The sequence below is a fragment of the Centrocercus urophasianus genome, unplaced genomic scaffold (assembly GCF_019232065.1).
Source record: "Centrocercus urophasianus isolate 14NV4802_14NV808 unplaced genomic scaffold, USGS_Curo_1.0 seq_20, whole genome shotgun sequence".
Classification (NCBI taxonomy): domain Eukaryota; kingdom Metazoa; phylum Chordata; class Aves; order Galliformes; family Phasianidae; genus Centrocercus; species Centrocercus urophasianus.
In genome coordinates, this window is record NW_024884756.1 from 1,316,684 (window position 1) to 1,343,822 (window position 27,139).

General features: G+C 43.4%; 2 protein-coding genes across 4 annotated transcripts in view; both read right to left on the bottom strand.

The window, feature by feature from the left end:
• ASB1 (ankyrin repeat and SOCS box containing 1) overlaps positions 1-2,620 on the bottom strand; it is a 34,400-nt gene extending 31,780 nt beyond the window's left edge. The window contains exon 1 of the mRNA XM_042822247.1: positions 1,712-2,620. The gene's annotated coding sequence lies outside the window, so the exon portion shown is untranslated. The remainder of the gene's footprint in view (positions 1-1,711) is intronic.
• A 4,287-nt stretch (positions 2,621-6,907) lies between these two features.
• Positions 6,908-27,139, bottom strand: part of TRAF3IP1 (TRAF3 interacting protein 1) — a 37,551-nt gene continuing 17,319 nt past the window's right edge. For all 3 annotated transcript variants that reach the window (XM_042822509.1, XM_042822507.1, XM_042822508.1), the window contains 8 exons: positions 25,549-25,647; positions 22,948-23,038; positions 21,861-21,947; positions 21,236-21,356; positions 21,052-21,088; positions 20,356-20,432; positions 9,472-9,695; positions 6,908-7,324 (listed from right to left, as the gene is read on the bottom strand). In XM_042822509.1, coding sequence (XP_042678443.1) covers positions 7,159-7,324; positions 9,472-9,695; positions 20,356-20,432; positions 21,052-21,088; positions 21,236-21,356; positions 21,861-21,947; positions 22,948-23,038; positions 25,549-25,647 — 902 coding nt within the window. In that variant the 3' untranslated portion in view covers positions 6,908-7,158. The remainder of the gene's footprint in view (positions 7,325-9,471; positions 9,696-20,355; positions 20,433-21,051; positions 21,089-21,235; positions 21,357-21,860; positions 21,948-22,947; positions 23,039-25,548; positions 25,648-27,139) is intronic.

Below are 27,139 nucleotides of genomic sequence, written 5' to 3' on the forward strand. Positions count from 1 at the left end.
ACAGGCCTACATGCAAACCACAGCCACTGTGTGGGGCCGTGAATTCCTCCTGGCTGCGAGGCTGGCCTCAGGCACAAGCCGCTCCTCAGCCGAGCTGCCCCTGCAGCTACCAGGACCCCACAGGATGCTGGGGCCACCCAGAGGGCATCCCTGCTCTCCTCTGCCTTCTCCCATGCCATTTGAGTGTGGCCACAGCCGTAATGCTGAAAACCTGCTGCTGTCAAAAAATCCTGCCTGGCTCTTTTCTGCTCAGCCACTTCACTGCATCCAGGTTGCTCGGGATCAGGCACTTTAAATGTCAGTCTCTTGGTGCAGCTGTCCCTTTGCCTGTCAGGATCCTTTTGTTTGGACTAGTGAAGGCCCAGCATGCTGAGATAGAGAGGTACTTTTGTTCAGTTCCTGCCTTGCCAGGAGCAACAAGAAGCATGAATAAAACCCTGAGCGTGACCAGAAAAAATAAACCTTCCTGCTACATCAAGCTGCACAGCCTGGAAAGGGCTGTGCATCTTTGGCCAAGCTAAACAATAGCTATCCCTCCTTGCAGCCCTCTTCTCCTCCCTTCTCTGAGAGTAACATTCATGGAAGAGAATGGCCTGCAAGAAGAGAGCACAGGAGAGTAAAACTTGCAGACGACAGGAAGAAAATCCCTCCTGCAAGAATTGCAGAGCAAAGACCAAACACAACTGGGTTGTACAGTGAAATACAACACAAGTCTTCTTGAAAGAAAGACAACCTCCGCATCAGCTGCCAAAGAATTCCAGATCTTTACTAGCATATAAAAAGGGAGCAACATTTTTTCTTTCCTGCCTTCTCTGTCCTTCTCCCAAACCTCAGGGCACAAAAAGGCAGGCATGAGTCACAAGAAACCTGAAGAATCACAGAGTGGCTTGGGTTGGAAGGGACCTCAATGATCATCAAGCTCCAACCCCCCTGCCGCATGCAGGGCCACCAACCTCCATATCTAATATTACACCAGGCTGTCCAGAGCCCCATCCAACCTGGCCTTGAACAACTTGAGTAGTGTAGATGTACTCATTGTACTAAGCAGTAAGCTGGTCAGCATAGGGTTATGGGTGGCCATGAACCAAAGTGGCTATAAAAACAATGCCAGGAGAAATGAGGTCTCAGCTTGCTCCAGTAGAGGCTGGAGTTAGATATGCCTGTGGAGAGCTTCCCAATCTCACCCTTGCCCATAGCTTTACAGTTTTCCTAAAGGCAGAGCCATCATTTATCAGTATGTCTTGGGACTTTCCCAAGTCCCAAGGTCTTGGGAGTGACAATGTCTTGAGGTGACAAGGTCTTCAGCTATTTCTGACATGTTGGCATAAAGTTAACAATTGTAACAGTTATTTTCAGGTCAATATATATGTGAAACCACTTAATCCTTAGACATTACTTAGAGCAGCTCTTTCCTTTCTTTCCCATCTCTGCTTACAGGAGCTACATTAAAGTGAAGCGCTACTGTGATGGTCAGTGGACCAACCTGAGATGCTGCAGAGAGAAGCATCTCAAGCTCTCTTGCCACTATTGTCTCTGCAGAAAAATAAATAAAGAAATAAAGAACAGTGCAAATGGTTAAAGGGTTCTTGTCTGCCCACAGGAGAGTGTGAGGAGGACTCCCAGCATGGCTGCTCACTCACAAGCTGTCAGAGTCGCTTCTGGTTCTTACCTGTCCCTGTGCTCCACGCACTGATGCTGACTCAGGGCTTACCTCAGGTTGATTCCAGCTTCTGGCTTTGTAACGTGCGCTGCAAATACCACCGAGATTATTTAAATTGGACAGGTAGACTTCCTTTCTCTCTAGCATAAAGCCAGAGCCGCTCTGAATCTCCTGCTCAAAGCAACTGTTTCTTATCCAAACAGCTCCTCCTTCGCAGACAGCTCTGCTCTGCACTGTGTATCCCCAGCTCCTCCCAAACACAGCCGACTCTTGGTCTCCAGCACCAGCAGACACTGTTCCAAAAACAGAGAAACCTGAAAGCACAGAAGAAATTAAGCACCTCTAATCCAGCGTAAAGCTGCTAGCCAGAAAGTCCTCCCTGTGGCTAGGCTGCCAGCCCAGGAATTGAGAGATACTGTGCAGCTCCTTCACGCTGCTTGCCTTTACCATTTCCCATCCATTTCCTTTTAGACCAAGTCAGCCTTCTGAAACAGAAAGAGCTCTGTTAAAATATGTCTTTTTCCATTAAATTCATAAAAGTCCTTCCCATTTGTATCTGGTTGACTGGAAGTGGCTCTTCTGTCAGATGGCAGAAGCTCAGGAAGGTGAGTGCACTGGCCCTGGCTTCCCCACCTCTCACCTCGAAGAGAAATAATCAGCTCAACTATTACTGCTACTCAATGGCTCTGCTAAAGGCTTGAGATGTGTAAGCATTCCCCAAAGGTTTCTTTTGGACAAAGACACTGGAACTGTGAGTGTGAGGAAAACTGCTTTGCATCAGCCTACTGTGAGGCTCTGCTCTGCATCAGCCTACTGTGAGGCTGAGAGATCCTTAAGAAGCCACATCTGGGTTCTCAACCTCAACAGCAAGTGGTGGCTTTGGAAAAGTCGTGACAGAAGCGCTTGAGGGAGGGCCACCATGCAGAGGGGCTCCCCTACACAGCCCAGCACCAGAATTTGCTGCTGAACTGACTTTAACCAGGGGGAAAACTCTACAGTACCAACAGGCCCCACGCATTCATTTTCTTCCTGATGCTCCTTGACTGCTGCCACAATCCAAACAAACGCCAAAAAGGGGAAACGACCTGGGCGGGAGAACCCTGCCTCGCAGGGACAGGCACACACTCCCCACGTCTGAACACACATTTCACTGTGTATACAAAACCGAGAGCCTCAGTGGCCCAAAATAGAACCTAAAGCACGCATGTGACCTGTAAAAGCAGCCAACAAAATCAGTTTTCAGCCCATTCCCGGGCACACAACAAAGTCAAGTCTGTGGGACACGGTGCGACATAAATTAACGCTAACCCGTGCAACCTCTGCTTCACAAGTCATAAATCTGAAGTGGAAGCTCTCTCTCTTTTCTTCTTGGTAAGCATTTCACTTCTGTGGCCGTCGGATGCAATTCGAGGCCTGGCTGCCATCGACTCAGCTTGGGATTTGGGCAGTAGGGGGAGGAAACCAATCCTTTTTTTCATCGCGTTAAATTAAACTATAAACTACACCTTTTAATTCCTTCTAATTAAATTTCTCGCTGGAAAACGGATACGTTATTTCTTTCGTATTTTCTCACCAAACAGGGCAGGAAATGTGTTAGAAGAGGAGTGCCTTGGCCAGGTGGGCAGCTCTCTGGGCACCGTGGGGGGCTTCCTGAGAGCTGGAGATCGCTCCATGTCCAGCAGCAACCCAATCCACTAGGAATACTAGATGCACTCACCTTCGCACTTGCTGAGGAGAAATAAAAGCTCTGATTCTTTTTAATTTTTGCAGTGAAGCTGCTTAGGAGCTAATTTTCAGTTAGCTTTCAGTGGGCTGCATCCCCTCAATCACGTACAGGTTGGCTGGTTTCACAAATGCCAGGCTTTCCTCTACAGACACAGGATACCAGAGCTTTGCAATTCTAATGCATTTAAAAGTAATTGGCATTTTTCCCTCTTATGTTTCAAGATGTGCTCAAAGTAAGCCAAGAGGCAAGAGAGCATCTTTGAGGCCTCACAACTGTTCTGACTTCATAGAGGAAGAAAAAATATACAATAAATTATAAATAATACAAAACAATAAATACAAAAAATTGCAGCAAGTAGACAGCTGAAAGAAAGAGCATGCTATGGAGGAAGCAACAACATGTCCCTCTCTCAGTCCTCCCGGCTTAGCAAGCACTCTGTGCCAAAAGGTGTTTCCATCTGGTCTTCAGATCTGCAGCATGGCAACACAGCACTGCTGAGCCAAACCAGAGGTAGCTATAGCAAGATCAGGCAAGCAGGTCAATGGAGAAGAACCCAAATCTGACTCAGGGATGTGTGCTCCACAGCTCCATTGGAGATGGGGTATCCTACATTACACACAAGTGAGCAGAAATTCCAGACCTCTAAGCTGAACAACAACACTGCTGGTGTTCCTTTTTCCCAGGGTGGTGAGGATAACGAGACGTAAGCAATGGTAGCACTGTCTTCCTGAATCAGCAGGCAGCCTGAAGTTCACATTTGGAAACAGTCAAACCCCTGAGCATTTACCACAAAGCCTGAAACACAAGCATTTGAGTGCCAGATCTGGCAAGAGCCATTCATTTGCAAAACTTAATTACACATCTGTGTACTTCCAAGCAGGACAGTATGCCAACAGAGCCAAAACTAGACTGAAATTCTGCCACTGATCAAGCAGGTTGAGTTAGAGAAACTGCACTTGGAAAGTGCCAATGAGGACTGACATTTTGGGGGAAAAGGAGCATGCAAAGTCTGCTATCCAGAGCATCTACCTTCATGCTGGGTGAGAAACCAGAGGGCCGTTAGTGGATGGAAGAGGTGTTCCTGTAGCTGAAGTGCAGAGTTTAAGACTGAAGGACTCCTAGTTTATGAGTGAGTGAGACAAAACACGTAAGTTCTGACACCAGTAACCCCACCTGCAGTGCACTATAAACACGGAGTGGATCCAGAGGAGGGCCATGAGGATGATGAGAGAGCTAGAGCATCTCTGCTGTGGAGACAGGCTGAGGGAGCTGGGCTTGTTGTTCAGCCAAGAGAAGACCTCACTGCAGCCTTCCGGTAGGGTCCAGCTAACAGCTGAACCTTTCTGCCTGAGAAACACTCCCCAATCCTAAAAACCGGAAGGGTTGGCAGCCACCTCCTGACCCATACAAGAGAGAGGAATGTTAGGCATGTCATGAAGTACAAGTCCTGCTTCCCAGACCTGTCAGGCTCCATTAGCTCTAAAGGGGCCTAACGGTGTAAGGGTTTTTTAAATCCCAAACCACTGCACTAGCAAAGTCTCCCTTGCTAATGAACCACCCACAGCTGAAAGGCAAGCTTAAGGCATAGGCAGTGTAGCATGTGCAAGAATCACAAGCAGCTGTGCAGACACACTCATCCGTATCTATTCTCACAGTGTCTCCCTTCCCCTTCACGAAGCACAGATGTTTATTGGAGCTACAAAGCCCAAAGCACAGACCTCAGAACTGGAAGTCATCAGTGGTCAAGAAATTCTCCATGTCAAGACTGCGCGGGGCTGGACACAGCCTGGTCACACCACTGCAGTCCCAGCACTGCTGAGGCAACGTTTGTCCTGCATGGAGAAACTGCATCACCAGTCCTGAGCCCTGGGGTTTGTGGTGGGCATCATGAACACCTTTGGCTGTGATCAGACCTGAAAGACAGCGGACAGGCTCCAAACTTGGGTGATAATCAATGCACAGTTGCTGGAGGTGGCAACAAAAAGCTCCCAGCAGGAGTCTTGCTTTTCTGGCCTCTACATAAAACAGGATCATAGAATCCTTAGAGTTGGAAGGGACCTTTGAGGACTATCCAGTCCATCTCCCCTGCAATGCACAGGGACACCACAGCCAGATCAGGGTGCCCAGGGCCTGATCCAGCCTCGCCTCGAAAGTCTCCAGGGGCAGGGCATCAACCACAACACTGGGCAATCTGTTCCAGTTACATCTAACCTCAATCTCCTCTCTCTCAAACCATTTCCCCTTGTTCTATCACCACAGACCCCACTAAAGAGTCTGTCTCCTTTTTTACTGTAGAGATACTGCTTCACCAAATTAAAAATTGAGATGACAATTCAAAAGCACAGAGCACAGTGCTGTGTACTGTTCAGAAGGGAACAGACACTTCACATACTCTCTCACAGTTCCCTGCTTGCTCTCCAATCTGACCAAAACCTCATGCAGCAAAGCATCCTGCCCTTACAGTGACCAAAGCTAGGATGCAACTCCTAGGTGCAGTGTGCTGTTGATTACTTTGAGCTTAGAAAATGAGTCACTTTTCATCACCAAAGCACTGAATTCCTGTCACAGTCCAAGTTCTGGGGCAGACTACCTCTAGGTGTAACCACAGGTGATTACCCAGGAAGGAAAATAAAATCTTCCCCACTAACTTACTTAAACAAACACGTAAAACCCTTTAAAACATTCATATTTGAGTATTAAATACTCACATTATTTGGTGGTTATCCTTTTGGTAGATTTTTTTGAGGCCTGGATATCAGGAAAAATCAGAAAGGAAAAAAGAAACCCAGAACTAGTTTTGCCCACAAAGGAAGGAAAAAGAGGACACTGCCACTTCATATATAATCCAAACAACATGGGAGTGGATGTACTCACACACTGTAAAAATCTTAAGGGAACAGCCTTGCAGGGGACCAAAGCATTCTGTGCTCAGGGCAGTGTCATTTAGTTGTGTCTATGCTAACACACTTTGCAGATTTAGGAATAAGGAAAAACTACAAACAAGAGGTCATTAGGAAAACAGTATAGACACCTGCAGTTAAATAAAAAAAGAACAAAACAGAGGAATTATTATTCATGTACAAAAAGTTGCAGGAACATGCATTTGGGAGGAAGCAGGTACTTAAATTAATCCTTTCCAAATGAACACACGCAATAAAAATGGCATTAACACCTGTGCAGATAAAGTACTGCTGCTCCCTGACACAGTGATGCTTGTATTGCATTTTCAGTCCTTCCTAATAAGATTCCTGATAGCTCTGAAAACATGACATCATCTCTGTAACGATGCAAGCAACTGCAAGTGACACAAGGCTTTATCTCTTGGTCTTGTGGCATCCTTTTGTAGCTCACTTTGCAAGATTCAGGAATCCCCTGACCTGCTCACAACAGCATGTTGAAAAGTAACCTCAGTGGACACGAAGGGAGGAAGGAGATGCATAGAGAACTAGCTCAGAAACAGTGCTCAACAGGCCATGGAGGGAAAGAGGGACAGTGAAGACCTGGCAAGTGAGTAACAGCAGTTCACATTTAAACAAACAAGTTATTTTAATAGCTCTGCACCTTGAGTATTCAAATGGACATAATTTTATCCACAGTAATATCAACACCTAAAGATCAATGGTAATTTATATAACTCTTAGGCTCCCAGTCCCTAGCCACTTTACATCCCAACAAGGCATATCTTTACTTTTCTCCACTATTTGGTAAGAATTTTTATTTGGTAGGAATATCAGTCTATCAGTCCCAAGGATTTTTTTTGTCCCTCCCTTCTTCACCTTCTTGAAGACAGGTTTATGCTAAGTACCATCCTCCGGATTTTGTCCTCATTCTTTAAAACATTAGCTTTAACAGCACGAATCTTGTCTTGCTGATCTTCAATCAGCTGGTCCAGCTCAGCCAGTTCAGCTTTTAGTGGTTCTACAGCACTGTCCGTGATGCTGAAAGAGACACAAAGTGTTGTGTTATCGGAAACATGATGCTGCTTCAGGTTTCTTAAGCCTCCAAGAACATTCAATACTTAAAAGTTTGCATAGAAATTGAGCTCTGCTCGCCCCTCCTGAAATAAAGTTTAGGATGGGAAGCACAAAGACAAAGCTAACACCACAAAGAAGAACACTGTTCAGGAAAAAACACCCCACAGTTCAACAGCAAACAATAATCTCTTGTCTAACTAAGCTTTGCTGTTAAAATCTCTGTGCTATGCAGTTATTCTGCTCCATCATGAGTGTGTGTCAAGCACTTCTTTTATTTACCAGCCAAGAGCTGCAAGTGCCTGGCTCAGGGACAAAGTGGGACTTGGTTGTGTAGGACAGAGCATAAGAACAACACCCACTTTTTACTGGGGCTCCTGTATCTTACCATGATGCACATGGCAAAGCCATCCCTCCAGGCCTCACAACAGGCTTCAAAGGGGAGAGAGGCACATTGCAGAGGAACAAATACAATTGCTGTGGGGACTGATGGCCTGATACCAGCTATTTCCTACAATGAGCCAGCAGCACAGCACAGCACAGCAAGTAGACATCTAAGAGGTAAGGTACTGGCCCCTCAATAGCTGCTGGCAAGGGCAGGCAATCCCACAAGAACAGGAAATGTAATACACAGGAACTAGATGCTAATAACACCACTAGCACACTGATATATCTGAAGGGAATGGGACTGTTTGGCTCTAAAACCAGCGTGCCCCTTTCCATAATGCTTAGCAGCCAGGGAGCTGATGGACAGAACTAGCCTGCTGTCATTCTGAATTACCCAGTCACTGTGAGGACTCACCAGCTAAAGTCTGCATCTCATAATTATTTAGATTTCTCCTCCTTTCTACACCACTGGCATAAATCACAAAAAATATCACTAGAAATTCTAACATTTCCCTAATGGGATCCTTCAATTGTCTTTCACAGAAGCAAAAAAAAAAAACAAACCAAACAACAAAAACACAAAAATGCATCCAAATTCCACTACATATGGGAAGCATTCCCTTCTTCATGTCAGATACTGTGTAATTCTTCCCTGAAGGCTCTGACAAGCCGTAGCACTACACTGATCTGATGAGGATCTCACAGCAATCCCTGCTAAGAGCTGTAATATGTTGCAGCAGTGAAAGGGAGCTGAGTGGCTCTGCTGGAGTGATGCTGATTTGCTCCCTGTGCCTGGGGAAAGGCAAGCAGATCAGTGCCTCAGTTTCTCCAGCTGTAAAATAAAGCCCAGTGCCATTTCCTTTCTCTTTGCAGAGGTACTGCATTCTAAGCCCAACCACCGTTTAAGAAGGTGCTATGTAAGTGCAAGGAATTAACATCATTAAGCTTTATATGCGAACCCAAATCCTAATTCCTACCCCAGCCCCACTAAGCCAGCAGCTGTAAAACTTCCAACAATTAACACACTGCTACCTACCCAGATAAAACTCAGCTAAAAATACCACTCAGTGGCATACTTGCTTCTGCAGGAATTAAATTCATGGAGCAGCAAAGTTACCTAAATTGGAATCCATGAAGATAAAAATCAATCTTCAGTATCTGAGATCACTTTTAAGATCAGATTACATGGAATTGGGATGGTACTTCTGTTGCAAGGAGAATAAAAAGACATACTAGTGAGGCAAGTAAGGCTGAAGCATCCCTTCCTTGGCTTGACCTCCTTGGGGATATTACCTTCATTCTCCTGGCTTTCTGATGTTAGATTCAAACCATGCACAGACAACAGCTGTTACTGACACTGTTGCAGAACACACAGATTTCAGTGGCACAAAGAAAACAGTTTGTGATTTAGGAACTCAGATCCTACCAGGCCTCTAACCTGTTCCTCCCCATTGCTCCACATGTATTCGTGATAAGAAAAAATAAAGCAGAATGTTAAACCTTCCCATCTCATCTCAACACGTGCATAGCTGCTGCCGTGTACATCGCAGGACATGAGCTGGAAAGATTTTAACACTTCAAAAAACAATTCTGACTGCAAAGAAAATTCCCCGAAGCACAGCAGAGACTGATGCTAAATTTGCATTTTGTAGTGAATGAAACCCTCCCCTCTGCTAGAAACAGATCTGTCTCGAGAGATAAAGCAGACTTTCCCTGACCACGCTCACCTCTGCTCTTTCTGCAGAGCTTCTGCATGCTGTCTGTTCTCATGCCGCCACACCTGCAACTCGTTCTTCATGGCATCCATGTCTTCTTGAACGTAGTCCATGATCCTGCCAAGCGTAAAGGCACTGCGGCACAGAGTCTGAATAGAGTCCCGAAACTTCTCCATTTCTTTGGCTACCAACTCTCTCTCTTTCTTCCTCGCTGCTTCTGATACAAAAGGCTTCTCCTGACAGAAAGGATGGATAAGGAGAAAAGCATCAAGACGAGGAAAAACGTTTGTTGTATGCAAGGTGTCAAAGAAAGAATGCTTTAGACACTGCTAGGCACGAGGAGAAATCTTCAGTGTTCACAGTTTGAAATGAAAGGGAGAAGAATGAAGCAACAGTTTAGAATCAGATGAGCAGAATGAGAATCACATCCAAGCCACCACTGCTAAGGAGAACTGCTACAAAACTACAATAACGTTGGCAATATTCAATTGCTTTTCAGATCAGGAGCTCTCCAAATTAAACCTAGTATTTGATTCCATAAATGACCTCATCATCCTGATGTTCTCATCAAGATCCTTCCCAGAGCAGTGGGTGCAAAGGGAGTATTGGAGGGAGACCTCCTCCTCGTTCTGCCATGTTTTACTTCAGTGTGTTTCTATATATTGAATGGAAAATGGCTTAACATGGCACCATTAAACACAACCTCACATAATAATGACACCACTTTTGTTATCAACCTGCTGCTAGCACTGGCTGCCAACTGAGACAGGGGAGGCTTAGGTTGGATATTAGAAGAAAGTTTTTCACACAGAGGGTGGTGAGGCACTGGCACAGGTTGCCCAAGGAGGCTGTGGATGCCCCATCCCTGCAGGCATTCAAGGCCAGGTTGGATGTGGCTCTGGGCAGCCTGGTCTGCTGGTTGGTGAACCTGCACACAGCAGGGGTTTGAAACTAGATGAGCATTGTGATCCTTTTCAACCCAGGCCATTCTATGTTTCTATCATCCAATGATTCTATGTCCACCCCATAAATCACACATCCATCTGCCCATCCTCTCCCTGCATGCTCCAGCTGTGTATTCTACGGGGCACAGCTGGACTGCCCCTGCATCACTCCAGTGCCTGGCACAAGGACATTGTGGATTGGTGTTTACTCAATATTGCTGCAAATCCCAACCCACCACACTGAAAAAAGGTCACGTTCAACTCCAGAGGGTAATGATTATAGCCTCTGAACTGAGATTATGGTCTCTGTGAAAAGTTGGAGAAGCAGAAGCATCCCTTCTCATGATGTTCTGCACCAAAAGCATCCATCGGAGCTGCTCAACACAGGATTTTGCTGCTGCCTGGGAGCTGCACCGGATGCTCCATAGCCACCTTCCAGTGCAGTTCTCCAAATCACTCCCTTTGAGATACTTCTCTCTCACCTCTGGCTGTATCTGAAGTCTCTGCTCCTAACGCTGGCCCTAGTCACAGCACTTCACACCACACAGCTAAAATAAATGGCAGTTACTCCATACCTTGAATTTAACAGTATTTGTAAAACCACACAGGCTGCAGGTGTGCCCTCAGTCAACTGCACTACTCGAAACTAATCTGGTGCACACTTCCCTCATGTGCAGCCTGCAGACCCTGTGCTCAGCCTACTGAAGCCTCCCAGCTTACTGCAAGTTTAACACAGGGAAAGTGCATGCTAAAACAGCAAAGTCACCAAGAGCAAAACGATGCCATAAACAGAGCCAAATGACCACATTACTAACACTTCCTAATGACCTTATTCCAGCAAAGGCCTTCCTGGAAACAATAACTGCCATTAAAGAGAAGCCCGCTGTTTCTTCTCCCCCAGGTAAAACAAGCAGATTTTTCTTTCTTTCCAAGAGACCTGAGTGTCTAATTCCCAACCTGAGTTTTCTTTAAGACACACAAAGCTGTACATTAAGTTTACTTCAAGTCATTTCAGTCATCTAACGTGTGCCAGAAAAACTAGAAGGGTCTTTCTTTCACCCCAACCATAGGATAACCATTCTAAGCACAGTTCCTAGCAGCTCTATGAGCACAGAGCTGACAGTATGCTTGTGACTTGCTAGGACACCATGCCTACCATGCTGTCCCTTACTGCCCTCCTACCCAACTGCCTGCCTTCCTGTGTGAGCTGCAGGCTGTTTGTTCAGCTGTGTTTGGAGGCAGCAGGGACCACTGCCAAACACATTTCAGCAGCCCTCTGCTTACTGATGAACTCAGATATATATTATTCTAGAAAAATACTTCTAAAGATTTGAAGGCTGAGATTTACTTGCGTCCGATGCTTGCGTTTTACCACACACGCAGCACATGGAAATTGCAGGGCTTCTGAGTTTACTGTGATTTTATAATGTTGAAGTTGTTTAATAAGGAACTGGCCTGAAGTGACAACTGCTGGTGAACTCGTGGCCTTTGCTTCCTAAGTCAATTCGTGAGTGCTGGCTAAGCTGTTAAAAATAACACTCATCTTAATTCCTTCTCACTTGACCCGTGCCTCTCTCACAGAAGCAGGTGTTTCATTATGCTGCATTACATAAAACTCGTTGTTCTGTCACTTCCCACAGCCATCCGTGTGCTTGCTGTCCCTCACAGCACGCAGATGAAAGCACTGGTTTTTGACTCATTTAATGCTGAGAGCTGGTGAGTACCCACCTTCAGAGCACAGCCACCCAGGGTTGAGGGGATACTTTCAGTCTCTTCCTTAGCAAACCTCTAAACACAATGCCAACAGCATCCCACTTGGCTCTGTCAGACTCCTTTCCCTTTATGCCTTGTCCCTGAAGGCACAGATCACAGGGCACCTTTCCTTGGGCACGGTGTACATTGGACACTGGTAAGACTTTCTTTCCTGGAAATATTTTGTTTCCTCCTTACCTTGTAACAGTGTATGGAATGGATCTGCACCCTCACACACTGCACACTCTCTATTGTAGCTCATTTTTTCCAGACGAGTTCTTGCTACACGTGCTTCCCCAAAGCCACAGGGATGGCTGAGTCTATGGGACCCTATTTTCCACATCAAACCGGGAGGTTACCTATAAAGAAAACTGGAGCTGGAACAACCCAAGCCCATCAAAAAAACCCCACCTTCAGTTCAAAAGCATGGCAGGGCTGTATGTTATTCAAGAGCTTCCCAGGAAGAAGTTCTGCTGCCCTGTTTTCCACCCTATGTGCAACAAACCTTCCTTCTTTCCTTCCCCTGTTCCTAAGCAGTTTCAAGTGTCCAAATACACAAGCACTAGAAGTCTATTAAATACTATTCAGTCTTTAGAAGGCACATCAGCAGGGTGGTTAGAAAACTCTGCAACTCTGAGACACCAAACCACACGATACAAGCGATGTAGGAACACACAAAAGTATTTTGCTGTGTCCTCCTTTCAAGGAAGAGCACTTAAACTCCAAGCTCCCAAAAACCTCCCCAACACCTGAGGGCACAGTAACTCACCTGGCACACCACCCTTAGCTTGAGGAGGGACAGATAATGATCAATCCTTTCTTTCTTTTCACACTACACTTGGCGCAGCCTACAGACAGCTGAAGTACTCAAGCTTCACCAGATATCACTGATTAAAAGCAGTTAAGGGGGGGAAAAAAACAAGCTCCGTGCTGTCTGTTCTGTTTAATAGTTACAGTTATGGGTTAAAATCTGCACAGGTCACCCCTGAAATTACTAAGAATTATGGCAGATGGTTTATTACAACAAGCAACGTGGGTGGTTGGAGTCCTGAATGCCACCTTTGCTCATTCTGCACAAACACGTAACAGGATATATTCAGCTTTAAGAAAAATGCCAGAATCAGAATTGTTCCAGCCTATTTAATTAGGTCACACACCTCAATGAACTCTCCTTTCACAAAAGCCCAAGAATCAATAAATTATCTCTGTGTAAAAAGACTGTATCACTTCTGTAGGCCCAACACGCTTCCTTTCCTTCATGTTTTTCGTAAGGCACCAAGATAAATGTTTATTTTGGATTCCTGGGAAACAGTCTGCCTTTCCCATTACCTCAACCTGAACGGAACACAGCGTGGACTCGAATGCAGGGACCGAAGAAATTAAAAAGCAGAAATTTTCTCCTTAAACGATGAAGGGAAAATTATCAACGGGGTGCCAGAAACAGCCAGAATTTTACCTGTCTTGAATTTTCCCTCCTTAAAGCAATTAGCACAAATGTGGATCCTTCACAAGACATTCACTTCCAGCATCCGTGCTGCTGAGGGTATGGGAAATGCCTGGCATCCATGGAGTTAAAGAGGTGGCATGGCTTCCCCCCACTCACCCTGCTTGAAAAATTCACTTCCAGGAACAGCATTTGATTACTTTTATATAGCTTCTCCTTTGTTTCCATTCTTTAAATTAACAGTTTTTAAATATGAAACAAATTACAACAAGCATCCATCAAGCAGTTAATAGTTTCTACAGCCCCTTTTAACTATTGTATTATGTCCCATTATGGAAACAGACCCCAGTAATCATAGTTTTATGGAGCTATACCATTTCCCTTCCACCTCTTACTGCAGTTAGGATAGGACAGAAACTTCATTTTGGACAAGTAATTTTGATACATTCAATGCAAAAATAACAGCGTGGGCTTTTTTACAGTACAAAATATTTTTTGATCATAAAGGGTGTTTTCTTTTCCTGGTTTTTACAGAGCCTGCATTTTAAGTATATGGTAACTATCCACTAGGGATCACTGTAAGAAAGTCCTCCACAGTAACAGAGGGGAAAACAGTAAATGTTAAATCATTTCAAATGAACAGGATGCTTTTTCTGCTTATGCCAGGTATCGAGTTCAGCAGCAGGCCAAGGCAGCAGAGACACCATGTTCTGTACCATTAGACTTACCAGAGTCTGACCTGTTTCAGAGCTGCAAGACACAAAAAATAGGATGGAATTTTCAGACGTAAACGTCCCACCTCAGCTCCTTAAGCTGGCTTGCCTTGCTGCAGAGAAATCAGTTTGCTATTCACCATGCTGAGCAGAATCCTACGTGTCTGACCACACACACACCTAGATACAACTCCAGTATCAGCTCATCTGAAACGGCACACTGGGTGCCAGACCTGCTCTGCTCACTCTGTGTGGGTCTGTGGTTTTCTCTGTTGAAACAGCAGCCCCTTTTCCATTCAGAATGAATTGTAACACGTGTTCCTTGAGTTAGCCAACTGCTTTCACACCAGACTAAGGCCCAGCAGAAAGTCTCAGCCAGATCCACTGATAACCTTCTTGAAATGTATGAACATCACCTGTAGCTCTGCTACAACAGCTGCCAGCACAGCATCCTTTCCTAGGGATGGAAAGCACAGCTGTCTCACTGCAATTCTACATATACTTTCTGTTTAACACATCCATCTGCTGTCTCTTTTTTTATTTATATATGTATCCACAGGAGCGAACATTTTGTGTAGTATGCAAAGGCCACCGCACAGCAGCCATTATACCAAGAATATCACAAGAGTGACAGAAGTTCCATTCCTACCTTCACTGCTTGTAAGACAATTAATTGAGGACCACTTTTTTTTTTTCTTTTTTTTTTTTTCCTCCTGGTAATAAGCAGGGAAACTCAAGCATTAATTACTCAGTTCAAGCTCCAGCAACACCTGACCACCAGCAAACTGCATGGTACAGTTCTGGTACGTTTCTCCCTGCACCTTTACTCCATAACCATTCAGCTAACATCACATCACCATAGCCAGAGCTGTTAGACAAAGACAAAAGCCCTTGTGCAGGTAATTCCTATCAAATCTCACTCTCAGCACTTCTTACAACATGTGACCTCATTGCAGCCTTCAGTACCTAAAGGTAGTCTATAAACAAGAGGGGAATCAACTCTTTGAAAGGGTAGATAACAGCAGGACAAAGGGAAATGGTTTGAAATTGAGGGAGGGAAGACTGAGGTTGGATGCCAGGGGGAAGGTTCTTTGCTGTGAGAGTGGTGAGGTGCTGGAACAGCTGCCCAGAGAGGCTGTGGTGCCCCGTCCATCCCTGGAGGTGTTCAAGGCCAGGTTGGATGGGGCCCTGGGCAGCCTGGGCTGCTATGAGATGTGGAGGTTGGTGGCCCTGCCTGTTACAGAAGGGCTGAAGATTCATGATCCTTGAGGTCCCTTCCAACCTGTGCCATTCTGTGATTCTGTGACCTGGTAGGATGCTGAGAAACTGTGAGCCCCTTTGAAACACTGGCATGATGGGAGATATGAATACAAATGGTTAACTAAACGTCACATTACTGCCTGCACTGATTGGATGTGGACACAGTGCTGTGCAGCTGGTGGGTTAACGCACAAAATCAATGACCTGAAGAACTCTGAACAAACAGAATCAGCATTGATTGTATTTGCTCTGAGCTTAGAAGTACCTACTTGATTTACAGCACTTGTAATTGAAGTTAATATTATCCAGGTGCTAAGCTATTTTAATATCACTTGTTACTAGCACAAACCTCGAATCTGTTTCTTCTCCAAAGCCTATATTTGGGAAAGATGGGAATTCTGTGATCCCACTTGCTTCAACTATTTAATAACCTGCCTACGCTTTCCACACATCAAATAAATGAAGTGGAATACAAAACGTACCATCTGTTTCTTTCTCTGTTTAACGTAAGAGGATTAGACTCTAAACAAATACATTTAGGAAGTCTTTTTAGGAATTTGTTAGGCTGAACACAGCTAATCAAGGCAGCAGAAACCTTGTGTATTTCCAGACTGACCTTTTTGTTTGACCTGAAAGTTGTGTATATTATTTTAAGTTTCTGCACATGCAAAACCTACATGATGAAAGTCCCTGTCTTTCTTGATTTTCTTGTCTTTTTCTTTATTAAAACTTCTTAAAAAGCACAATGAAGGTTTCAGGCAAATGCTTTTAACACAAACAATACTCTTCTGCAATCAGCAGTTACAAGTAAAGGTATGGAACATCCCCAGGAGCCCACGAGTGCTACGTTTCCATTAAGTATTACTTCATCAGCTTCTGCTAATTTCTAATTGATTAATCCACAGTAATTCAGGTAGAGCCACCGATCAGGTAATTGCTGCATTAGATGCTGTAAAGCATCAGCCAAAAGATCCCGTGCTCAGATTATCTCCACTTCCCTCTTCATCTTCTGGCAGAAAGACACGGCTTTAAGGAGTAGTGAACATAGCTGAGAGAATATTTCATTTATTTTACATGCATTGAATGGTTTAATAAAACCAGGGCAGACAAACATTCTCACTGACAGACACACAGATCAACCTCAGGTATAATTTCCCAAGGAATTATTCTTTCAAATTTTCGCTGGACTTGTGATTATCTTACTCCAAAATACAAGAATCACATTTTACTCCCCATTGCAAAACACATTTTGGAATACTGTTGCATGCTGATGGAGAAGATATTTCTCCTGGAGAGTTTGATGGAAAACCAATTAAATGAAAGAGCTGAGAGGCTGGGGAGAAACAGTCAGGTCTCAGACTGATGCTGCTCCCAGCAGACTGCACAGCCAGACCTGGCACAAAACCCACAGCTATTTAACACAGCATGTTGGCCAGCACTCACAGAGCCCTTCTCACAGTCCCATCGACAGAACAGGACTTGGTTACACTTGCAAGCACAGAGCACTCGGCGGGAATAAACCGCCTGAAACTATTCTTTCTTTTTAATTACTTTCGCTGCATCTTCCCAACGAGATCCCACGGACCAGTTACTGTTCTTTCCCAAACTGCTGGTCTGGGGTCTCATGTGAGGTATGCCTATGTATGGGAACTGCTGAGTCACGGCCTGAACCTCTGTTTGATCACCTGAGGTGAGCCATGAGTCAGCCAGAGGAGCACAGGTGAAGGCAATTCACCTGTGCTGCAGGAAGGGGTGGAGCCAGGCTCCATCTCTCCCAGACCTATTTAAGAGCTGGCTGTCAGAGGGGAAGGATCTCTTCTGGAGATCTACTCTGCTGGAGTTTTGTAAGTGAGCCCAGGATAGGGGTAAGCTTTCTGTCTAGTCTCTTTTTGTTACCATTATCTGCTTTGCCTAACTCTCTTGTTTATTTTATAATTATAGTATCTTAATATTCATTGATTATACAGCCTATCACTGTCTTCTGTCAGAAGAACTCAGCAGTCTCTCAAACTCGTTTTTTTGGGCTACGTCTGTCAAGTCCCAGACACCAACTCTGAGATTTGGTTAAAAAAGATTTTTAATCATCTTTTCCATTGAGTTTTTGCTTTGCTGTCAGGAAAACTGTGCTTCTCCTCTCTGTATCACGACAACTTCAGCTTACAATAGTGGATAGTGATAGGGAAAGGGGGAATGGTTTTAAACTGAGACAGGGGAGGTTTAGGTTGGATATTAGGAGGAAGTTTTTCACACAGAGGGTGGTGAGGCAGTGGAACAGGCTGCCCAAGTAGGCTGTGGATGCCCCATCCATGCAGGCATTCAAGGCCAGGCTGGATGTGGCTCTGGGCAGCCTGGGCTGCTGGTTGGTGACCCTGCACACAGCAGGGGTTTGAAAGTAGATGAGCATTGTTGTCCTTTTCAACCTAGGCCATCCTGTGATTTAATCTGAAAAGCAGTAGCAGCAAGAAGACCAAATGCAGCAGCAGCAGCCAGCTGCTTGGATATGAGAACAGATGATATTCAGGAGCTTACTGCTGCGTGCAAATTTTCACGTGATGGAAGTCAGCAGGTTTGCTTTTCCAGAATTAGTTGTCCATTATCAGTGCTGCTAACGCAGATCAGTGCTTCAAAAGAAGCAACAAAAGGCAAACAAGGACAGAATGAGTGTTTTAGAGACTGAAAATAGGCAGTGGGGACTAAACGATGATTGTACAAAGACACAGAGGCCTGATGTGCATGTAAAAAGAATTGAAGGGGTTAAAAGGGAATTGTTTTATTTAGTGAGCTACATGTATTCAGGGCAGAAAAAGGAAAAAAAAAAAGGGAAAACTTAGTACAATTCCCAGAGGAAACTTCCAGAACATGAAACCCATGAGGTTTTGTAAATGCTCCCCATTGTTCCTTTCTGTGCCAAGTGTTCACTTGACAGGACACAATACAGCACAATATAGCCTGCAATACAATTATGTACTGGCAGAAAAAAAGTCTAATTCGACTGCTACTGCCATTCCAAAACTTAGCCTGGAGATTGATGATTGAACAGCACCACCTAGTTATAAAACTAGGAACAGGAACAGCTGTATCTCTTGTTCTCACAACTGCCAGCTCAACACACACTCCACTAATGAGCTTTAGAGCTACTGCATAAACAGAGCAATATTATCTCTAACTCCTCCCTTTCTCCAAACAGCTCTATAAAGGCAGAACTTACTAGAAATAGCCAAGAGCATTTCAATGATCACTACGTAGGCAATACAAGGTGCACCTTCGTAATAAATAGTTTGTAATTCAATTCAGCAAGCTGGAAAAAGCTGTATTTATTCAAAATGGGTTATGAGCAGAAAATGAAGGCTTTCCCATTGTAAGAATTATTTTTCTTCTTTAATCTCAGACCATGCAATACATGAAAGGAATTTTTGGTCTGCCAAGCAGGCCTGGATCTCAGACAACCCCAAACCTGAGATAGGAAGGTGCTCCCCCATCCACCTTCCTCATTTCCTCCATGTGCTGGGGAAGGAACAAAAAGGCTGGTCTGCATGACAGTATAACTCACTACCACTAAAGCATTTGGGAGTGTCCCTATTTAAGAGATTTGTTGATTTCACCCTCCCAAAAATCACAATCCTAACAAGTTGTGTCATTTTTGCTGCAGATTGCCAGAAATGATTATGAAAGCATACAAGTTCTAGATAAAATCCTTTTTTTTTTTAAAAAAAAAAAGTCTACTGTCTATCATGAGTTTTAGTCCTTCAGGGACTTGTTTTTTCCAGCTGTGCACTTTACTCATAACCTATCACAATGTCATTACTCATTGCCAAGAACTACATTCATTAAAGTAACAGGAGGCCAAAAAGTGGTCTATGTTTCAAAAGTTTCTCCCAGTTTCAGAAAGGTATTTGAAAGAGTTTTGTTAAAAGCTTAGTTCTTAAGATCTGAGTTGCAGCACCTACTAAAAGTGCAGAATGCCACACTACATCTATCCCTAGTACTGAGTAAATGTAAGAAGAGAGATGCAGGTAGAACTGAAGATTTAAGAGCACGTGAAAAGCACCTGCCTCTCCAAAATGCTGTGTACCTGTTTGTATTTTTGTAAAAGCACTCCTTATCTAAAATGTTCCCAAAGGGCCAATGATCCAAAGTGTTCTGCCTTTTGTGCCTTCTCGCAACATGAGATGTGCGAGGCTAAAAGAGCAAGAGCTGCCCAGTGATGGAAGGAATACATGAATATCAGGGTGCTTCAATGTTTTGCTTCTGGTTTGTGACTGCTCCTAGAATCTCTCTAGACCTCCCTCTCTCCCATTTCCCTATCCCAATTTCTGGATGGGGAAGTGAAATGAAATCACTTTCTCAATTCAGTCTAGAAAGCTCAAGTATGCTGGATTTTGCTAAGATAACATCTGGTGATGTGGAAATACTGTGAATGGTTAACTGCAGAGATCCCTACTTTTTACAGGTAATGACTGATGGTTGGTAGGACCAGAGGACAATTAAGATTGAAACAATAATTATGCAGGCACATAAATGTAGAGTGTGTCCTATTGCATCTATGGCAAGGCTGAAATCGGACTGTTGTGGAAAACAAACAGGCTAAGGAAGACTACTAAATGCTGTATAAAGCACAACATAGAGAATGTAGAGGACTGAAGGACTAATGCAGGTAAGTATAACATACAAAGGAGGAGTTTGATCAAAAAATGGAGAAAAAAAAAAAAACCTAAAGGAGAAGAAAAGGTCATGATTACAATATTTAATGGTCATAATTTCTTGCAGGCCATTTCCATCTTACCTTTTCTGTTGTCTTTGATGATTTCTGTGATGCTTCATAATCCTTTTTTGTTTCTAGGATTCTTTTTACAAGTCCACCTGGATAAAATGAGGATATGTCTCAGCACTGTTGTTACAAAAATATTATTCTAAACATTCTGGACAATAACATCAAAACCAACATGAACAGTGTTCCATTATATTTCAGTTACTGAGATACAAGATATTTTAAATCTATTTTTCCAGTGTCTTATCTCCATACACATGCACATGTGTGTATATATAGATAGCAATTTGTTAGTCATATTTTGATACAGAGAACTAAGCCCACCTAAATAACATGCAGTGTGGCCATAATGGACGGAAGGCCCTGAATCAGATATCTGAGGTCACAAGCATAAACACTGTTAAGAACCAGTGCAACCATCCACTTGCCTAGGAGGCTTCCTATAACTTGCCTTGACCTGCCAACCCCTTCACCTATCTCAGAGAGACGTACAGTAGGTATTTGACATCAGCTGTAAATCCCAATGCTCAACTATGCAAGACTTCATTTGAGAAATATTTGCCTTTTTCTTGCAAAGTTGCAGGAAGGTTCTGCTCCCTCAAGAGATACTTTGCTGCTGTATTCCTCATTTTAAGTGCTTAGCTCTAGGTTTAAATGTGGTGTTTTACTCTATATGTATATGCATACAAATATATACAAAAGCAAACATACCATGTTTTTCATCCTCCTCCAGATCCACTTCTGGCTCCTACACGTGCAGGGAGAGAGCTTTAGTTGCAAATATTTGGCATTGCTATGATACAAAACTATTCAACAGCATGTCCAGCTAGAAGCTACTTAAACAAGCACGTTACAAAGGGTGGGAAAGGTTCTATAATTTGTAACATTAACAGACCATTTCCAGCTCTGGCATTTCGGGCACTGGCAAGGCTGCCTCCACCACAAACTGGTCATCATCATCATCAGAAGCCTGCTGGTCTATGATCACATTTGAGACTGCTTTACTACTACCGTTCCTGAAAGAGATAAAACAAACATGGAAGCCTATTAGGTCCCATTCCAATCCATTCCATCACCTCCTTCCATAAAACAAAGCAGCACACCAAATCCCTTCACTGCCATTACTTCTGCATACACTGCTTTAGTGCTTGGCACTCATTTGATATCACCTGCAAGACATTTTGGCCATAAATTCAAGGGGCTGTTTCAGCCTTTTTTGAGCACAAGATACACTGCATGCCTTACAGATCTCTTCTTCTGGTAGTTAAGATTAATGTCCTGGGTTTATCGGCTTCAAAGTTCCTAGGGGCAAAAAAAATTAAGTTGCATCTACCTTTGAACTTCCTGATGTGGCCACCAACTGTAACTTCCAAGTCATACACTGGATTTGCAGAAAGGCTCAAGTTTTCCTGCCCACAACTAGCCTGATGCTATTCACTTGCACGGGGTGCACATAAAATCTTAAAATAGTGTGGCATAAGAACTAACAACATCTTTTCTGCATCTCCCACACTCCTCACCTTTCTGGAAGCAAGGCCTCCGTGCTCTCTTGGCGTTTTACTACTCGGGGTGGTGCTGGCCTTGCGCTGCTAGGACGGGGAATACGTCTGCAAGAAAAAAGTCTTCTCACATATATTGTAAAAGGAAGCTCACGTGTCCCCCAAAGGAGCAGACGTGCATATCCAGATGAATCAAGTAACTTTGCCAATGCATAAAACCAATGTAACATCCCCATTGTACAGTCCTATATTGCAATGCCTTCTGTCCTATGAGGAGTCTGGGAAAACCTAGCAAGTGTGACCTTCAACAAGAATAATATCATTTTGGGGTAAAACCAACTCTCAGTTTGTCTCACTAAAAAACAATCTGGATACAGCAAAAGGAATAAATGTATTTCTATAAGTGATACGTTTACAGTAGCCTTCTTCTGGGCAAAGAAAAGGTAAACTGGGATTTGAAAGGCAAGTTCATCTCACCCATAACACCACGCTTCTGAAGTGCTTGTGATGCAATAGACTCAAGAGACTCCTCACAGATCACTTTTAATTTAGTAAGATTACATCAAAGCACTCTTTGGATTAAGAACGTACATTCAAGATTCAAAGTTTTCTTCATAGAAGGAAAACAACTAAAATGAACCATACATGGGATAATATTCATTATTGAGTGCCACAGGCACAAACTGCCCAACGTTCCCTTGCTATTTTCCAATTGACAGTTGTAATGCTATAATGGGCTGGAAAGTACTATGATAATAGCAGGGTGGCTGCAGCAAATGAGAACAAGCTCAAACACAGCAGCCACATGCAAAAATGAAGGAGAAGAGCTGCTTTGAAAGGCCTCAAAAACACAGGGATCTCCAGCAAGAGATGCCCTCACCTCCACTGCTAACCCTTAAATGAGATCTGGGAAGGGGTGGATGCGGGCTTCACCCCTTGCAGTCACTCAGGTACACTGCATCCATCTGAGCTCCTCTGGGTTGGCCCTGCCTTCCATCAGGTGCTCAATCTCTGCTTCAGCCCACGACTCAGCATTTCCCCTGCAACTGTATTACCTCCAGACACCATTCTGTGCTTCAGTCAGACAGAATAAAGAACAGGAACAAACCTTTGGATAGCCTGAGGTGGAAGATCATTGGCTACTTCACCATTTTCAGATACTTCAGGCTTTTCAGGATCAAGGTTCTCTGCTTCTTCTTCTATCCAATGAAAAAAAAGTATAATAGTGTCATACCTGTCATATGTTGGCAATGCAAATCTAATTCTTTACAACAGTATTTCAAGCCTTATCAGCACTATACCTTAATGTGTTAATGAAATGTGTTGTATTACAAACTAAATACAACTCTACAAGCTTTATATATCCAAGGTCTCAGATGATTTCGGCTCTCACTGCATCTTGACATCTGTCACACACATTGCTTACAAGATAGAAAGGAGAATTCCACCCTCCCTGTTCATCACTGCCCCCATTACCCGCTGCTGTAGGGAAGGTTCTGTGGATCTCTTTAACTTTTGTTATGAGCAGAACCCACAAATACAAGTAATGGGAGGGAAAAAACATCGTGTGCAGGCATTAAGAAAATGGAAACTATAGGTTTTATTGAAGTGGTTGTTGCAGTAACTACCTGTAACATATTGCAAGAAATTCCCCATAGGATCTGCTTATTTTCAAGTTAAAAAAAAAAAGTAATAGTTTATGACCACTTTATGCTGTTGGGTTTCTTTCCCCTTTGGAAAGCACTTAACCTGAATTACAAAGCACTTTCATAGATTGCTTTTTGGTATTCTTTCAACTACAAACTACCTGAATAAAGTCTACTCAAAGCATGCAAACGCAACCAAATTACAGTTTTTTTGTTTCTTTTTTTAATCTTTAGTATATAGCATAAGAGAAAAAAAAAACCAAAACTCACTAAATTGCAGAAGTGCTTTATTTATTAAAAAGCACTGTTTTATTTCTAACAGAAGTTTTTAGCTATCCCTGGTATATTCAGTGCTGGTCTTCTGTCACTACAAAGTCATTGGCAAATTCATCTGGAAATAGTAAACACATTGGTTTTTCAGAAAAGTCACAGAAGTTCTCTTGCTGAGAACTACTGCCAATGCCAGGAGAGCAGGGACAAACACAAGTGACTGTTTCCAGCAACCCACACTTGAGTGCTAAAGGCAGTAGGGTGGAATTTCTCCCAGTTGTGTAAGGTCACACAAATATACTGGCTGACTGTCTACATTTCCTTGGACTACACAGCTATGAGGCCCTGAAGGCCACGGGTGGAGTGGGAAACAGCCTTTGATATCCCACACACATAGCAACCACTGTAACCATTCTATGATATGAGGAGTCCCAACTGGTATGACACTGCCATTGGTGCCACTCAACTATCCCACCTTGGGGCAGATGAGGAGTGACATGCTGAAATAATTGTTTAAACATAACCTGAAGTACATTCAAGACACAGCAATAGGAGCTATGAACATGCCAGGGATATTCAGAGTTCTCAAGAGCTACTGTAAATAGCTTTTGATCTCTAGGGAAAGAAGGAATCTAGCTCCATAGGAAGACTCCGAAAGGGCTCCATAAATAGGGATAAATCAACATAATGAGCAGCAATTACTGAACTATCCCAACACCCTGTGTTAACACGGTCTGGTCAGATCTGCTGTTATCTCAGCCCTTCAAGCCCCACCTTGGTCACTGGTTTGACGGTTGTGGTTTAACCTGGCAGGCAGCCCAGCACCACAAAGTCTCATTCCCCCAAAGTAGAACTCATGAGTTGAGATAAAACTATTTATTAAGATAGAGAAAAGGAAAAGGATAATAGTTATTGCATATATATGTGAATGTATATCACCGGTGATGCACAAGCAATTGCTCACCACCCTCAACTGACATCCCAGGTAGCCCACAAGCAGGGGAAGAGAACCAGATGAACTCCCATCCCTTTCAAACTCGTTCTGCACAGTGTCATGTGGCCTGGAATATCCCTTTGGCTACTTTAAGTCAGCTGTCCTAACTCTGTTCCCTCCCAACTCCTCGGGCCTTTTGCTGCAAACGGCCTTGGCTCTGTACAACATGCTTAACTACAAACATCAGTGTGTTATCAACACAGTTTTTTCCTAGAACCAAAACACAGCATCATAGCAGGCAATCTTGAAGGAAACTGTCTCAGCTGAAACTAAGACAGTGGCATCAACTCCCCCAACTTGTTCATGTGTCTGGATCTGGAGAGAATAAAACCACAGTTTTTTGCTTCACTCTCAGTTCTTCCTACATTTTGCTTCTCTTATGCCATGTATGCTGTATCTGGATACAAATATCTCATTAACAGTGCATGTCTAGGGAGCCATATACAACTTTTTATTTTTTATTTTTTTATTTTTTTTAAGGGAGAAATAAGAAGGCAGAGATGGAATTTGCCTCAAAATTCCTCCAAAACACAAACACCAAGTGACACTTCCAAACACCTGCACAAAAAGGCAACATGCAGTTACACAGAACAAGTCACCAAGGGATTCAGGAGCATTTTCCCTGGGACAGTGAGAGCATCGGCCATGGAAACTTGTCCTCTTCTCCCCTTCCTTACCTTTATGCAAGAATTCCTTACCTTTATCCTTCCTTACCTTCAAGAAACTGCACGGATTCAAGGCTGACCACATGGCACTCAAGTTAGCCTTTCCAAGGCAGCCAAGCTCTTATTCCACCTACCTTTCTGTTTTACTACAAGTCCTGGTTCAGCTTTCTCCTGCAGTTTAGCAGCACTGTCCTCTGAAATCCCATCTGCCACACTCTTCATTTCTACCGTTCCTATAACAGAAGTTGATAATTAAATGATACAATTACAATTTTAAATTAAAATAAAACCACCATGCTAAATGCCTGTTACATTTAATATATCTTTAAGAGCTACCTTAGGTTCATAAGCCATCTTGAGTGCAAATAAATAACATTTAAAATTCACAAATACTTTTTAAAAGATCTACTGACTGAACTCCTTATATTACTGCAAACTAAGGCAATTTCTTCAATTCAGAAGTGAGTTAGAGATATTATTTATAAGCCTCAAAGCTAGTAAGACAATATTTAACAAATAAAGCCTAAGTAAGTACTAAAATACACAATATTGTTAGTGTGCCACTTGGAATGCACTTTGGTTTGTTCCAAAAGGGAAGGGCTTTCCTGTAAAAGCATTTCATACTAAAGCCATTAAAAAGTTTCAAGTAAGAAAAGCTTATTTTCAGTACATGAACCCCACAACTTGAACACTGGAAGAAGAAAGCTGAGGTTTTGAAGTACACTGATTCTTAAATTCTGTGACACTGAGGGCAAAGAGAGACAAAGGAGAAACAATTCAGCACCATTTGTATATAATTCCTGAAAACAAAACTCAACATTAAAAACAAACCAACAAAGCAAACAAAAAAACCCCACAATCTTACTTTTACAGTTTGTCAGATTATACATCCTGCTGGTTTTGCCATATGAAAAGTACACACACAGCCTTAACCTCACTTGCAATGTGTTCAGTTTTTACATTCCTCAAAATACAGCAGGAGCAGAAATAGGAAGACACAGAAAGATATGGAAGAGATCTGCAGACACAGAAAGAAAGGTAAAGAAAGGTCCTGAAAATAATGGACAAGAACTGAATTGGGTGCTTCTGCAAATTGAGTGACTGTAATATAAACATAAAGAACAGATCCACGGGGTTCCTATGCTATGGCGACCAAATTTCCACCACCACAACAAATCAGCAGTTTGGAATGCTCAGGAAAAGATTTAGCAGATATAAACCCAACTAACACTAGAGGTTGAAGTGTCCAACGCCTGCAGAGCAAGAGATGAAATTGCTGCATGCAGCGTAAAGCTGCAGCTTTCAGGACCAATAGCAGGGGATCTCCCACCCACCTGTGCCATCAGGGGTGTCCACAAGTTACACAGTCCACTCCAGCAGCAATGTTAGAATCTCAGAATTGTGAAGGTTGGAAAAGACCTCCAACACCATAAAAACCAACCACCAAGCCATCACCACCATGCACACCCATGGAATTATAGTTGAGTTCTGTTAGCTTTGAGGATTTTGACACAGTAGCCCTCTGCTTTCATTTACCATTGCTGACAAAAGCCAGGATGAAGAGCTACTTAACAAAACTTTGAAAAAGGCATTTAAAAAGCTCATCACCAATCCATACAGCTGTGCTACAAGGTACCCACAAGGTCTGAACCTTTGCTGAAAAACCATACCAAGAGTAGAAAGTGAAGTGCTTCACTCCATCGTAAAGGAAAGGTTTCATTTATA